This window comes from Rhinolophus sinicus, chromosome 14 (genome assembly GCF_057876585.1).
Source record: "Rhinolophus sinicus isolate RSI-liver-muscle chromosome 14, RSI-T2T, whole genome shotgun sequence".
Taxonomy (NCBI): domain Eukaryota; kingdom Metazoa; phylum Chordata; class Mammalia; order Chiroptera; family Rhinolophidae; genus Rhinolophus; species Rhinolophus sinicus.
The window spans coordinates 15953578-15968050 of NC_142514.1; the positions used below are offsets into that span (position 1 = coordinate 15953578).

General features: G+C 50.0%; 2 protein-coding genes across 7 annotated transcripts in view; both read right to left on the bottom strand.

Moving 5' to 3' along the window:
• TCEA3 (transcription elongation factor A3) overlaps nt 1–10029 on the bottom strand; it is a 36020-nt gene extending 25991 nt beyond the window's left edge. Inside the window, exons 1-5 of one of the 3 annotated variants that reach the window (XM_088790487.1) lie at nt 10008–10029; nt 9233–9355; nt 4110–4172; nt 3245–3350; nt 2587–2731 (exon numbers count right to left, since the gene is read on the bottom strand). In XM_088790487.1, coding sequence (XP_088646613.1) covers nt 2587–2731; nt 3245–3350; nt 4110–4172; nt 9233–9301 — 383 coding nt within the window. In that variant the 5' untranslated portion in view covers nt 9302–9355; nt 10008–10029. Of the gene's footprint in view, nt 1–2586; nt 2732–3244; nt 3351–4109; nt 4173–4548; nt 4597–9232; nt 9439–10007 lie in introns of those variants that run through there. The other 2 variants (XM_088790488.1, XM_088790486.1) reach the window with 2 other exon arrangements.
• Nucleotides 10030–12645: 2616 nt separating this feature from the next.
• Nucleotides 12646–14473, bottom strand: part of ASAP3 (ArfGAP with SH3 domain, ankyrin repeat and PH domain 3) — a 43558-nt gene continuing 41730 nt past the window's right edge. For 3 of the 4 annotated variants that reach the window (XM_088790491.1, XM_088790490.1, XM_088790489.1), the window contains one exon: nt 13806–14031. In XM_088790491.1, coding sequence (XP_088646617.1) covers nt 13957–14031 — 75 coding nt within the window. In that variant the 3' untranslated portion in view covers nt 13806–13956. Of the gene's footprint in view, nt 14032–14473 lie in introns of all 4 variants that reach the window. The other variant, XM_088790492.1, reaches the window with a different exon arrangement.

Genomic DNA, 14473 nt, shown 5'->3' on the forward strand with positions numbered 1-14473 from the left:
CGCCCCTCCAATCCTCTATTTCTACAACAAGTTTGTCATCACTCTGACTTGTTTTCTTTTTTTAAAAAAAGTGCTATTATTTCTTCTCATTTCAAAAGCAATACGGGATCATTGTGAAAAAACCCCAACACTATAGACTTACAAATGTTATCGTATACTCTAGAATACAAAGCTCTTCTGAATTATAACCACGCATATATTTTTGGTGTTTTGAGAATAGCTTCATTCTTTGTTTTCTTATGTTAAAAATACATTATTTATTGGAAAAAAATTAGGAAGACAGAAATTTGCAAAGAAAGAAGTAAAAAAATCCCTCTCAATCCTATCACCCAGAAATAATCACCATTACCACCCCAGTGAATAGCTTTCTCGTCTTTTCTCCTATGCATATACCTAAAATTCATTTATTTAATCTTTATAAAAATGGGATCACAAGATAAAGGACACAGCTTCTCTTAATACTCAGTGAACATTTTCCCATGTCATTAAGTATTCTTCTATTCTACAGTGGGGCTCTACTAGCATTTTGAACACGATAAATGGTTCGTCCACATGTACTGCTGCTCTGTGCATTGCAGGGATAGTAGCATGCAGGGTTCCCTCTGCCCCACAGTTATTTTTACCAAGCAAAATGGGAGTAGGGTGGTGGAAGCATATCTCCCAGCTGGTAAAGAATCATTCCTCTAACAGCATAATTTTCTAAAGCTTATTATATAGGGTTTCCGCAAAATGCTTATTGTATAGGATTATATAATAAACATTCACTTAAAAAGGGTTCAGAGGAACAAATGTTTTAGAAATGCCAGCTGAAAATGTTACACACAGAATGTTTCACCTGTAAGTTGAATCTGATTCATTCCTTAAAATGAATTCCTTGCAGTGGATACACTGGGTGAAATGTATACGCATTAAAAATGTTGATGTGGGCCATCCCGGTGGCTCAGGCGGTTGGAGCTCTGTGCTCCTAACTCCAAAGGCTGCTGGTTCTATTCCCACATGGGCCAGTGGGCTCTCAACTAACAAGGTTGCCAGTTCAATTCCTCGAGTCCTGCAAGGGATGTTGGGCAGTGCCCCCTACAACTAAGATTGAACATGGCATCTTGAGCTGAGCTGCCGCTGAGCTCCCGGATGGCTCAGTTGGTTGGAGCCAGTCCTCTCAACCACAAGGTTGCTGGTTCGACTCCCGCAAGGGATGGTGGGCTGTGCCCCCTGCAACTAGCAACAGCAACTGGACCTGGAACTGAGCTGCGCCCTCCACAACTAAGACTGAAAGGACAACAACTTGAAGCTGAACGGCACCCTCCACAACTAAGATTGAAAGGACAAATAACTTGACTTGGAAAAAAAAAAGAAGTCCTGGAAGTACACACTGCTCCCCAATAAAGTCCTGTTCCCCTTCCCCAATAAAATCTTAAAAAAAAAATACTATTAAAAAAACGTTGATGTATCATGGATGATATTGTCCATATTATCTAGTGTTATTTAGTACCATCAGATACTACTCAGTATTATCTAGTACCACCCCTTATCTATTAGATGAACAATGTAGGAACCTCCCCCCCCAAAGAATTAAGTGATCTGTCTTGTTACCTAGGAAATAGGTAAGACTTACTTATACAACCACAAAGGCTTTTACCGACTATGACTGATAAGGCTTTTAGGTCCTATATGAAGGTTATCTCATTTTGGGCACCCTGGCTGGGGTGGATAAGGGGGAATGGGCATGGAGTTGTGTCAAACAACTGTTCTATTCTTCTCAGAAGAGGTCTGGGGCTCTGACAGACAAGACTGGAAGCCCACTTTGTCACATAATGGCTGTGTGATCCTAGGAAAGCCCCTGCTCCCCAACCTTCAGTTTCTTCATTGCTAAATGGGAATTTTGAATAAAGAGCCAACAAAGCACTTTTCCTTCTCATGGGCAAGTAGGTTCCTAGCACCACTTTCCTGTAACCTTGACAAAGGTTCAATTCAGCTGCATTACTAGGCAACATTGCATATCGTGTAAATGAGCACTGATGGGTAAACGATGTCAGGATGGGGTGGGGCAGGTGGGGGGGAGCGCTATGAATGAACCGTAAGTAATTAGTGGAAGACCACAGCTTTTGGGCTTCCCCGGGTACAGTGACTGTGATTCTTATAATTGGTCAGTGCCTTTGCTGCGATCCTGGAAGCTTTGTCTATGTGACTGTTATAAGATTTGGGACATGCGCTTCTAAGTCAGGGAGTTCCCAACCATTGCGGTCTCATTTTCCTGCTTCTGGGCGGTTACCTGGGTGGGTCAGAGAATAGCTCTGGATGCTGTGTGGTCCCCTATGAGAACTCTGGCTGATGAGAAAACCTGAGGCCGCCCTGTTGGCACACTGCACTTCCTGCCCCTGCACCCTTCTAGCTGAAACCTGTATCAGAGACGGCCCGTTTGGGTCTTGTAAGTCCGTTTGGTTGAGCTCCGGAGGGGGCTCTGTTGGACATAATAACAATAACCATCTCCCGGGTTGTGAAGATGAAGTGAAGTTATACATAACCAAGACCGCTGGTAGAGGACATAACACGTGTCAGCCCCCTTCTCTCCATCCCAGAAAAAAATACCTGTCCTTGGGCTCGTCGCCTCGTTTCTTCCTTGGTGGGGAAAGGCCTGCGTCTGGCTTCCAACTGGAACAGTCAAGCCCCTTTTCTTTCTTCTTTGCTTTTTCTCTTTCCTCTCCTTTTTCTCCTTTGGGGGATCCAGGGGAGTCTGAATACAAAAGGGTGCAGTGCTGCTCAATTCAGCTGTGTCTCAGTCAAACCCAACAAGACTTTGGGGTGGAAGGAGCAAAAGGCAGGGATAGGGACAGCCACACCCCCCCAACACACATACACACACACACACACACACACACACACACACACACACCTTTATGCACAGATACATATACAATATGCACATGGATACAAATCCACGCTCATACTTTCTGGGGACAGAAAGACATTTGCACACACACCTATGCACATATTCATACAAATGTGCATGAACTCACAAGCAAACAGAAATACATACATAGGTACATGTACATGAAAACCCATATCGACAAATCTCACACTTGAGTAGACAACACTGGCACTCCCCAATAGAGGCCATCTGTCATTCAGTAAGTCATGCAACAAGTCATGCAACAAACACAGTGCATGCTATGAGCCAGGCACCGTCCTGTCCCAGGTGCTGGGAGGAAAACATGGCTGAGAAACACGTTGGCCTCGCCCCTCTCACCCAGCAGCCGCTTCCAGTTTTTGATGAGGACTTTGGCCAAGGACACGACCTCCTTGTCTGAGCAGTGCTTGCGGACCCCATTAACGGCAACTCCAATCCTGGTTGTCTGCAAAGTGAGAGGGTTTGGGGCTGGTCTGGGAAGGGACACACAGGCCTGGCTGCCCTAATTAGCAAGACCTGCCCCAGCTCAACCACCCCCTTGCCTCAGCCTCAACTTCTCCGGAGCCCCAGCCCTGACCTGTGGCTGCACTAACCAATCTGATCCTATAAGTGAGGCCCTGACCTGCCGCCCTTAGTGAGGGCCAGTGCCCCAGGCCCCGCCCCCTGCACTAATGGATAACTGTGCCTTTGGTGAAAAGCTGAGGTGGTGGTGGACCTGGCTGATGATAAGGACCCCTCTCCATCCCCTGTCCCCTGGTGCCTTCAAGCTCAAGTTTCAGCTTAAGATGCAGCTTTGGCTACTAAAGCTTGTGTCTGGCGACTAAACCTAATTTTATTTTCAGGGCCAAGAGCTTCTGGTAATGTTTGGGGTTCCATGGGCAACACAGGGAGGATCGAAAAATGAGGGACTCTCCCCTCTCCCTGGATCACTGGCCTCTTGGATCCCGTAGGCCCAGGGCCTTGGGAACTGGGGTACTCAAGGAAAGCACATCAGTCTTTCTCCCAGACCCAGAGGGCCCCCTGTGCTCGGAAGGCCCCCTACCCCGTCTAAATGCCTCGGTCCCCACCCTCAGCGTACCTCAACATCTCTTCTCGCCCCAACCCATCCCTCAGAAATTCCTCCCAGAGCCCTCCCCAGGGTCTTCCCCCCAGAAAATCTCTCCCACCCAGGCAGTGCCCCCAAGGCTTCCCACCCCCACCCCACCTGGAGTAGCTGGATGGACATCTGACAGCTGTTCAGCTTCTTCAGAAGGTCGAGGGCCCCTTCCTGTGGAGGCCACAAGGTGAGGACTGAGGCCAGTGGGTTCTGCCCCAGGCCCCTCTCTGACCACTGTGTGGTCTTGGCGGGAAAGAGGGAGGCAGGAGGTAGGGAGGAAATCATTCCAGGTACAGGATACAGATAGACACACGGTCGAGGAACAGGCAAGGGACAGAAAGCAGGAGAGAGAAGGAAAGACTTCTGCCCCAGACCAACTCTCAGTCATCTCCCACCACCCAGCTGTGTGCAGACCCCTCGGAGCCACGGTCCAGCCCTAACCACTCATCCTGCGCTCGAGCTGTGGCTTCTGCTGTTCTTTCTACTGGGTGTGCTCTCCCCACTCCCCCATCTCGTCCTCTACAATTAGTTACTTCGAGGCACTTACTGCTTTTGTGTCTGTATTCTCTTCTCCTCATTTACCAACTGTGAGTTTCTGCAGGGTAAGGACTGTGTCATTTTTTAAGAACAATTTTATTGAAGTACAGTTGACATACAACAAACGGGACACATTGTAGGCTACAATTTGATGAGTTTTGAAACATGTACACCTATGTAACACTCACCCCAATCAAGATAAGAACATAACCGTCATCCCCCAAAGTTTCCTAGTTCTCCTTTGTAATCCATCTTTCCTTGCACCAACCCCAGCTGCAGGCCACCGCTATTCTGTCACAATAGACGGGCTTGCATTTTAAGGATTTTATATCAAGAGTACCGTAATGGACTCCTTTTTGTCTGGCTTCTTTCACTCAGCATGATTATTCTGAGATTCATCCATGTATAGCAATAGCTCATTTTTACTGCTGAGTCATTTTCTATTGTATGTATTTACTACAACTTGTTTATCCATTCACTTGTTGATGGACTTTTGGGTAGTTTCCAAGTAGGGGCTACTGCAAATAAGACTGCTAGGGACATTCCCGTACAAGTCTTTGTGTGGCTATCTACTTTCATTCCTCTTGGGTAAAGAGGCCTGTTTTAATCTCTGGGACCTCAGGATTCAGCCCACAGCCCAGGGCTCCCTGAGTGAATGAATGAAGCAGAAAGCAGAAGGCAGGAGGGAAGACCAAGAGGGGAAGAAGGGAGACCTAGATTTGAAAATCTGCTGGCTGCCAAGCCGTGAGCAGCCCCTTCTTCTTCCTCCCACCCCCTTCCTAGAAGCTAGACCCTGCCTCCTGTCCTGAGTTCAGTTCCCTGAAGAGTATCAGCTGACTGTATTCTGTAGGCCAGGCTTCCTGGACCACAACCCAAGGGCTGCCGGTCTCAGCCTCCCTTAGAGCCTGGATTCACAGTTATGTTTTCAGAGGTGTGACCTGTGGGTTGTGTGTGTATGTAAATTTGTGGGTATATAATGCTGTGTGTAACGTGAAAGGTTTACTATGTGCTGGACCCTCTTCTAAGTATATTACGTGCATTATCTTGTTTAACTCTTACAATGGCCCCATGAGGTAGGTACTATTACCAACCCCATTTTTACAGAGGATCCCGTTGTCACAGAAGAGCAAGAAACAAAGAGGTTAAATAGTTTGCACAGAGTTACAAGGAACAGAGCTGGGATTCAAACTCAGGCCTCTCAGGCTCGAACTACACAACTATGTAGGTATGGACTTGGATGTGTCCAGACTTGTACAGTCATGGAATCTCCAACATAAGTAAGCACAGTGGTATGTTGGTCAATGTTTAATAACCAGTTCTCAGGGGAAGAAACGAAACAAAACAAACCTGATTTGTAGTGTTTGCCAATTTCTAGTGTAAATACTCCTCCCATGGCCAATTTCAAGCTACCCACATGCTGTCACTCAACTGAAGGAGGTACTGGGGAGTAGCACACATACCCACATATATATACATATCCATATATATATATATCATGTTTCCCCGAAAATAAGACCTAGCCGGACAATCAGCTCTAATGAGTCTTTGGAGCAAAAATTAATATAAGACACAGTATTATATTATATTATATTATATTATATTATATTATATTACATTATATTATATTATATTAGACCCGGTGTTATATTATAGTAAAATAAGACCTGGTCTTATACTATTTTTTTGCTTCAAAAGACGCATTAGAGCTGATTGCCCGGCTAGGTCTTACTTTCGGGGAAACATGGTATATGTTGGTACAGAAGTAATTGTGGTTTTTGCAATTATTTTTAACCTTTTAAACCACAATTACTTTTGCACTAACCTACTAGTATTTTCACCATATCGATATAATGGAAGTAAATAACCTCTAGACCATAGCTGATAGTAAAATGTAGTAAAATAATTGGGAAGTGGTGATTTTGGAGAATCATTACCTTTTTAAAATATAATTTATTTAATTATAAGCTTATGATTTAATTTTTAAAATAATGGCTGTATTTAACAACCAGCTTGCAAAATTCCTGAAAGTTCAAGCATCAGTGTTAAGCCAGTTCCATCTCACCACTGAGCCTGTCTCCGTATGTCACTGTATAAGTGGATCATGTTGGAGCATAGCCACAAGCCCTAGTTTATAGCCTTGTACAAGTCTTACCAGGTGTGTGTCTCTGCACACATGTATGAGATGTGTAGCCAGCAGTATCCCTGGCCCAGGTGTGGAGCTGTAGGTACGCAGCCCAAAGCACAATGTATTTGTCTTTGTTGTATGCTGCCTGTGTTACAACGTCTGAATGTGTAAGGGTAACCGTTTGTTAAGTTTTTAGTTTTGCATGTCTGGGTGTAGCTTATTGTCTGCACGCACACGTGAAGTTGTCTTTGTGTATCTTTCTATAAATATAATGGTCAGTGTGTCTGTCATGTTATGTAATTATGTTTATAGCTGCTTGTTTAGTTATTGTTATGTGTGGCTGCGTGTGTGTGTGTGTGTATGTGTGTGTGTGTAGCTATGTTTATCATGTGTAACTATGTTTCTGTGTAGCTGTGACTTGGTTTGTGACTTTTTATGTTTAAAGCTGTTTCAGTGGTGCATGCTTACAACATCTGACAGAAGCCCTAAGTTGCTGGGACTTCAGTAATTGGCAGTAAACCCCAGGCCTGAGTTGCAACGTGGAGGATCCGTCTTATTACAGGAAGTGTGTCCTCTCCCTAACCACCACTGGGCCAGCCCACTTGCACTCCTAGAGCAGGCCCCACCTTTCTCGATCACATGCCCAGACATCTGTGCCCACCCAGAGGCTGCCAAGAGCCCAGGCGCAGACGTGGCTGCAGACTGGCTCTGAACTAAAGGGACCCTGTGGCCAGACTTGCGTCTTTCCTGGAGAGAGCTCTGAATACTTCCACAGGAATCCATTGCCAAGGGACACCATTTCCTCTTCCCATTTCATAGAAGAGGAAATCGAGGCCCAGAGAGGGGAAGTACAGTGGACCTGTGGCCATAAAAGGAGTGAGGGGAGGCCAGGGCCAGTTCCTCCCTTCTCAGCCAGAGCTCTGCGCCCAACCAAGCTGCCTTTCTCAGGTCTCCTAGGCGTCCCCACCCCATCCCCCACCCTCCACTCCTCTCATTCAGAGGTCCGGAATCTCCCAACCCAAACCTCGGTCAGCAAGGGGCCAGCCTCGGATAACCTGTCCACTTGCCTTGGAATTTAGCTCAGAGTTGGGCTCTGCCGTCCCCAGTTGGGAAAGTGCCCCTCATTACTTGAGGTTCAGTTTCACTGATTTTAGAGGATCCGGGAATGGGGGCAGGTGGGGGCTGGGAGAAGCTGCCAGCACTCTGCAGGTTTCTGTTTCATCTGGCTGTGCAAAAGCAGGTTTCATTCTCTAATTCTTAGCCAGCACCATTCCAAGTCCTGCTACTAAGAGTTTTACATCTCTTTCACTCTTACCACCGCCAGTAGAGACAAAAACTCAGTGACACTCCTTCCCAGGAGGTAGGTGTCTCATCTCCTTACAGATGGAGAGACTGAGGCTCTGGCCTTTATATTAACACCAATTCATTCCCGCTCCTGTCTGCACTAGAGCTTCCTGACACTCCAGAGACCCTTCCCTCTACCCTGCTCTAAAACCTCCCTTAGGGTCTACCCCTTTCCCAAACTCCTTGGGTCACAGAATGCCCTGGAAACAAGTCCTGCTCCAGGTAAGGGCTATGGATGGTGGAGGAGGAGGGACAGAGCGAGACGGGGGGAGGGGGGACACGCCCTCTAACCTCCCTTCTTTTCCCTTCCCAGGTGTGCTCAGGACCTTCCCTGATCCAAGGCCAAGTTTGCTCTGGCCTGGAAACCCTGAGGCACCAGCATGAGGCAAAGATCACGCGAAGGATCAAACATTAACTTCAAGTCGACCTGCGCTCGGGGCTCCTGGACCCGCAGGTTGCGACGCCAGCACTGATTGCGGTCAACCTCCGGGTTCGTGCACAAAGGCCAGGCCTTCAGCCTGTCCCTCTCCCCCCGCCTCGCGGGCCGGAGGGCTGCGGCTGCCCCGCACCTGTTCGGCCCCCGCCAGCGCGGGCTCCACCCTGCGGCCGAATAAAGGGAAAACTGCAAACAGAACCGCTCCTGGCGCCCCAAGCTTTGGGGTCGCAGAATCCGCGGTCTTTCACTCCTCTCTCCCAGATCCACTCCCGGGTGCGGGATAGACGCGGCTCAGCACCTCTCATCAGCTCAAGTTTCTTTGCCCCTTCTGGAGCCACTGGGATTTTGTTTCCCCAGTCCGCCAACGTTTCCCCAGTCCAACCACCCCACCCCCCACTCCCCCGCAGTCGCCGCCACTCCCCAGACTTTGCACACGTCGTGCGTCCCGGGACTCCGAAAGTCCTTTTCCAGGTCCTGGTCTTTTCATTCTCTTTCCTGGGCCCTACACAAGCTACCCCTGAACCCTAAGCGTCCAGAGGGACGAGCACAAGTCTCGTCTTCGTGGCCCACACGATTCCCGGGGCGTCCCGAGCCATGCACACATCCACTCGGGGGTGCCCAACAGTCCCCAAGGGGCGCTGAGCCCTGCACCAGCCGCACCTCCCTTGGGTCGTGAGTTCAGCCCGCGCCTCCTGGGCGCCGCGCCAGCACGCACCCCCGGGACTCCAGGGTTCGCCCGCGCCGCGCCTCCCGGGGGCGGGGGCTGTGGCCCAAACTCTGCAGCCTCACCGTGTTTTTCCTGGCCACCATCTTCTCCAGCTTTTTGGCGATCCTCAGCAGCTCCTCTTCCTGGCCCATGTTGGCCTACAACGCCCAGCGGGGCGAGGGGCGCAGGGGCAGCAGCAGCCTGGCCTAGGGGACGAGGCGCAGAGGCGGAGGGTGTGCAACCCGCGCGGGCTGCAAACACACCACACATACATACACACACACCCACACGCCTGGCGGGGGCGGGGCTCTGCCCCCCCCCCCGCGTCCCCCACCCCGGCCGGCCTGCCTCCGCCATGGGGGGAGGGGTGGCGTGCACTAAATATAGACTTCAAGGACTCGCCAGGGCAGATTGCCCGAGCCCGCGGGTCGCGCCTCCGGAGCGGGACCAGGCTGAGAGAGAACCGTGTCCTCTAGCCCTTCCCGGGGGAACCGAGGTTGAAGGGAGATTTGGTGAGCACGGCTATCCGGCGAGCGGGGAGTCTGTCGTCGGGACAGAAGAGGCTGTGGTGGGTGCCTAAGGGTGTCCCGGGAGCTCCGAGAAGAGTTTAGGGCTCCCGCGTCTCTGCACCGCTGCAGCTCAGAGCGGGCAGACTGAGCTCCGTGCCTGTGCCCAAGTGGAGTCAACTTGGTGGACTCGAATCCCAGTTTTATACACGATCATTCAAGCCAATTCTGCCCTACCCTGTGCTCACTCATTCGTGTGCGCAGCCTGTACGCACCCATATCCAGGCCCTCTGTTTCCGTCTATTTCATTAGAGATTTTGCATTTCTAACCAGGTCCTCGAGTGCTACGTACCGGTGCTGCCGTCCCAGGCCTACATTCTGAATAGTGAGGGCTCGGGAGATCCTTAAGTGCACCAAACTTTGAGAAAATAATAATCCAGGTGCATGGGCGCCCTCTATGCAAAGTTAGGGTACTACGTCTTCCATGGGATGGAGTCGCTCATCTCGGGTGGAGGGGAGGAAACGGAATTGTGCTCCCATCGCTGTGCACACATTTGTGTTCCTGAGATAGGACCTTCCAAAGGTCCCCAGCAGACCCACGTCTCTTCCTAAACAAGTACATTTAATTGACAGAAAATGATCTTTCTGGGGTGGAGGGAGAGGGCAGGGTGCTTAGGGACATGGAGGGGAGGCATGAAAAATGGTCCACAGAGTACGCAGGGTGAGGAGCTACGGCTTGGGGCATCCAGCAAAATCCCCAGATTTTTTCTGAGAACCTCAGAGAACCCCAGGCAGGTCACAGAGACACTGGTGTGGACTCATCAGTCTTCTAACTGCTGCTGTGTGACCTGAGACCAAGGTAGGAAGAAGTGAGGTTTTCCGTTCATTCAACAAATACGTGTTGAGCGTCCATGCAACCAACAAGACTCGGTTACTGCAAGCTTATGATTGGGTCTCTGGGCAAGAGGAGCCTTGAACAAATATGGACACGAGTCTATATTATCACAACTGCGGTGAGGGTCAGTAAGAAGAGGAGGATACTTGAAGGACACACTTGAGAAGACTTGCACCAGTTGGGGTGTCATCTCCTCTGAAGAAATGAAGTCTAAACTTTGGGCGGAAGTGCAGAGTGGGAGTTGGGGAGAGGAGGAAGGGAAGAGAGGAGGAAACATTCATTCAGTCAACATGTATTTATTGAGCACCTACTATGTGCTGGGCCATTCTAGCTCTGGGCATCCAGAGAGGAACTAAACAGTCCTCCTGGAGTTCTGAATGTGTGAAGCTTAGGGATGGGAGGGTGTTTGGCATGTCAGGGTTGGAGGAACTGAAAAATCAGCGTGGCTACTGCACAGAGGTGAGAGGAGTGTGGGGAGAAAGGAGGCAGAAAATCAGAGGTGGGTGGGGCTCCACCACACAAAGCATTGTAGGCCACTTTTAGGAGGTTAGGTTTTTTAATGGTTTGGGATTTGGTGGGTCTCTTGGCCAATCCCCCGGCAAGCCCCTCTAGGTTGAAAGGACTGCTGTCTGCAGTTTTTTAGGATTGCCTTAAAAAAAAAAAAAAATTGGGGGGGGGGGGGCTGGCCCAGTGGTTGGAGTGCTGTGCTCCTAACCCTGAGGTTGCTGGTTCAATTCCCACATGGGCCAGTGAGCTGCACCCTCTACAGCTAAGATTGTGAACAACAGCTCTCCCTGGAGCTGGGCTGCCTGGGCTGCCCTGGGCTGCCCTGGGCTGTCGTGGGCTGCCGTGGGCTGCCGAGTGCTGCCGCTGCCGAGTGCTGCCACCGCCTACTGTGTGCCGCCATTATGGTGGCCAGCGTGAGTGGCCAGCTGGCCAGCAGCCGGCGAGAGCTGCTATGAGCGGCCCACCCATGACTGGCAAATGGCCACCGACTGGGGGGAGCGCAAGGCTCATAATACCAGCATGGGCTGGCGGTGGGGGGTGGGCGGAAGAAGGGAGGAAAAAAGAAAAAAACAACTTTGTAAATTTTTCTCAAACTTCCACCCAATTCCCACTGAGTTGTATGACAACAAAAGAAGCCAAGACTTCTACATCATCAGGACTCAAAGGACCCTAAGAAAATGAGTCCAACCCTTTCATTATGCTGATGGCAAGACTGAGGCCCAGAGAGGCCCAGGGTGGCACCGCTCAAACCATATCAGACACTGTTGGTACCTACCATACCTCCTCTGCCTACCTGTCCTCCCTGGAAGTCACCTGAAGACGATTCCTGGACACACACACCTCTGACATCTTCCCACGTCTCTAAGGGCTTCGGGCAGCCTGGAAGTACTTGGGAATTGACACGCCCAGGAAAGGCCTTCCAAACAACAGGAGACCAGAGTTGGTGGTAAAGACACCGATTTCTTCACTCTCAGTGGGACAACTTGAAGGCATGTTCTTTCTAATCAGTATGGTCCTTCAAACTCCCCAACAAAATAAGCCCTAGATGCTCACGGTGGTAGCCCCTCATTAACACACCCTTATTGCTTCTTGACCCTCTCTGTTTCACTTCCCTTCTCCCTCATTATGCTTCCTGGGATCACCTCATAAATAAACTACTTGTCCCCAAATACCTGTCTCAGGGGAAATCCAATTAAGGCAGGAACTGTGGCAGCGCTAAATTGTAGGTCTCCAGACTCCTAGTCCAGTGCTCTTTCCTCCACACCAGGTTTCTGAACCATGGCACCATTAACCTTTCAGATGAGATCATTCATTGTTATGGGGGACTGACCTGCTGCATACTGTAGGATGTTTAGCAGCACCCCTTACCGCTAACCACTAGCTGCCAGTAGCATCTTCCTGTTGGGAACAACAAAAAGAAATGTTTCTGCATTGCCAAGTGTCCCTTGGGGCAAAATCGCCCCTGGTTGCAAACCACGGCTCCACACCAGACTGTCTCCCTTACAGGGTCCAGGGAAAGAATTCCAAGCCCTAAGATGCCCTCCCCTTTCCTCTTGCTCTTCAGATCACGTAAATAAAACCACTGGAATTTACTCACAAAAACAAAAAAAATCTTTTATTAGAGATGAGTGAAAGAACAAGTCTGAGATGAACAAAACCAGACACGGGGGCTCAGAAGACAACCTTGTGTCTGGGGATCACAGAGCAGTCAGGTCTCCAGGGTAACAGCCCAGCCTCTGGGCAAGACTGCTATGTTGGCCACTGGTACTCTCTGGCCTCCCGTTTGGCCTGGCCCATCCCTGCCAGGGCCCAGCACCCAGCGACTGTAACGCTGAGGTGTTAGAGGCTGATGGTGACTTGGGGGGATCTGTTTTCTAATAGGGAGCTCAAAGCCAGGGTGGAATTTCTGGCACTGGGAAGCAGAACCTTTAAGCCCCCACCCTCCCATTTTTATCATTCTCCTTTCTACTTTCTTGGCCCTTCCTCCCTGAGACTGGAAGGCTCCTGAGTTAACCAAGAGAAAGAGCAAAAAAAATGAATCCATCATCCGGGACCATTCCTTTCCTCCCTGCTAAGTCAAGGAGAGTGGGCGGGGCGGGGGGTGGGGGGTGAGTCCTACTCTGCTTTCTGGCTGGGGAATATAGTAGAGGTCCCGGGAAGGCTGTGCTGTCCTTCAAAAGCAGTGATAGGCAGAATATTTCGGTAAAAGCCAGTACAGAATGGGCACTGACCAACCAGAATGGATATGGGCTGCAGACAACTGCCGTGTCATACAGGTATAAACCAGCTGCTTGTCAGTCTGCCCCTGAGCCCAGAACCACCTGCCCTGCTCATTCCCAAGTCCAACCCTTGGGACCAGCAAGGGACCACATGTGCAGGACCTCTTGTCTTGTTCATGCGGCATCTAGCACAGGTCTGGACATAGAGCCAGAATTCAGTAAAGGAATACTAGATAAATGAATGGTCAAGAAGATGGTCCCTATTCTGGCAGAATCCCTGGTCTGGATGTGGAGAATGATGAAAGTGGGCTGGTCCGACTCTCGCGGAGCCCCCAGACCGATGGAAGAAACACAGTCCTGTTGTGATGAGGGACTGAGAGTTCTGCAGCTGAAGCTAGCTCAGGGTCACTCAGATCCAGCCATAGGGCTCTCTGGTCCCCAGGGGGTAATGAGACAGAGGGGAGAGAACTGCCATCGGCCCTAACATGGAAGGAATGTCCTTGGTAGGGACATTGGGCCCATGACAGGGAGGAAGGCCAGCCACGGAGGCACCAGGGACAGAGAGAGCAAGACCCAAGGAAATGAATGCCTCAGCTCCCCAGTTCTGTGGGCTCAAGTCCTAGCTCTGAACATTGGGGTCCAGCGTAGGGGTGATTCAGGCACGCAAGGGCCAGCAGGAGCTAGTCTTGCAAAAGCTGCACAGAACTCGCTGGGAGAACCCCAGTTCTTGCGCCCTCTCCTTCAGTGAGGCTAGTCTGGGGAGAGAAGGAAGAAAATTGTTATATACCAGCTGTTTATCTCAGTTTCACAACTATGCTATGCTGATGAAATTATATCCTAATGTGGAGATAGATGAAAGTATCCCCATTTTATAGACAATGAAACTGAGGCTTGAAGAAGTGAAGACACTTGCCCAAGGCCTCCTCACTTGAAAGCTGGGGCTCCTCTTATCATACATGTTTCAACAACAGGCATCAACTAAATGCTGGGTGATGGATACCTGTTTGCAGACACAAGTTTGTGTTTGGTGCCTGACTTGGATGAACTGAGGGTGACAATTCCCCAGAGAGACCCAGCTCCTGCCTCTGCCATTCCCCACTCCCAACACAGATAACTACCGCCATCCCTGAGGAATCCCCAGGGGAAAAAGGAACAGAGGAGGCTTCCTCCGTTGTGGGGATACTTTCATCTACCTCC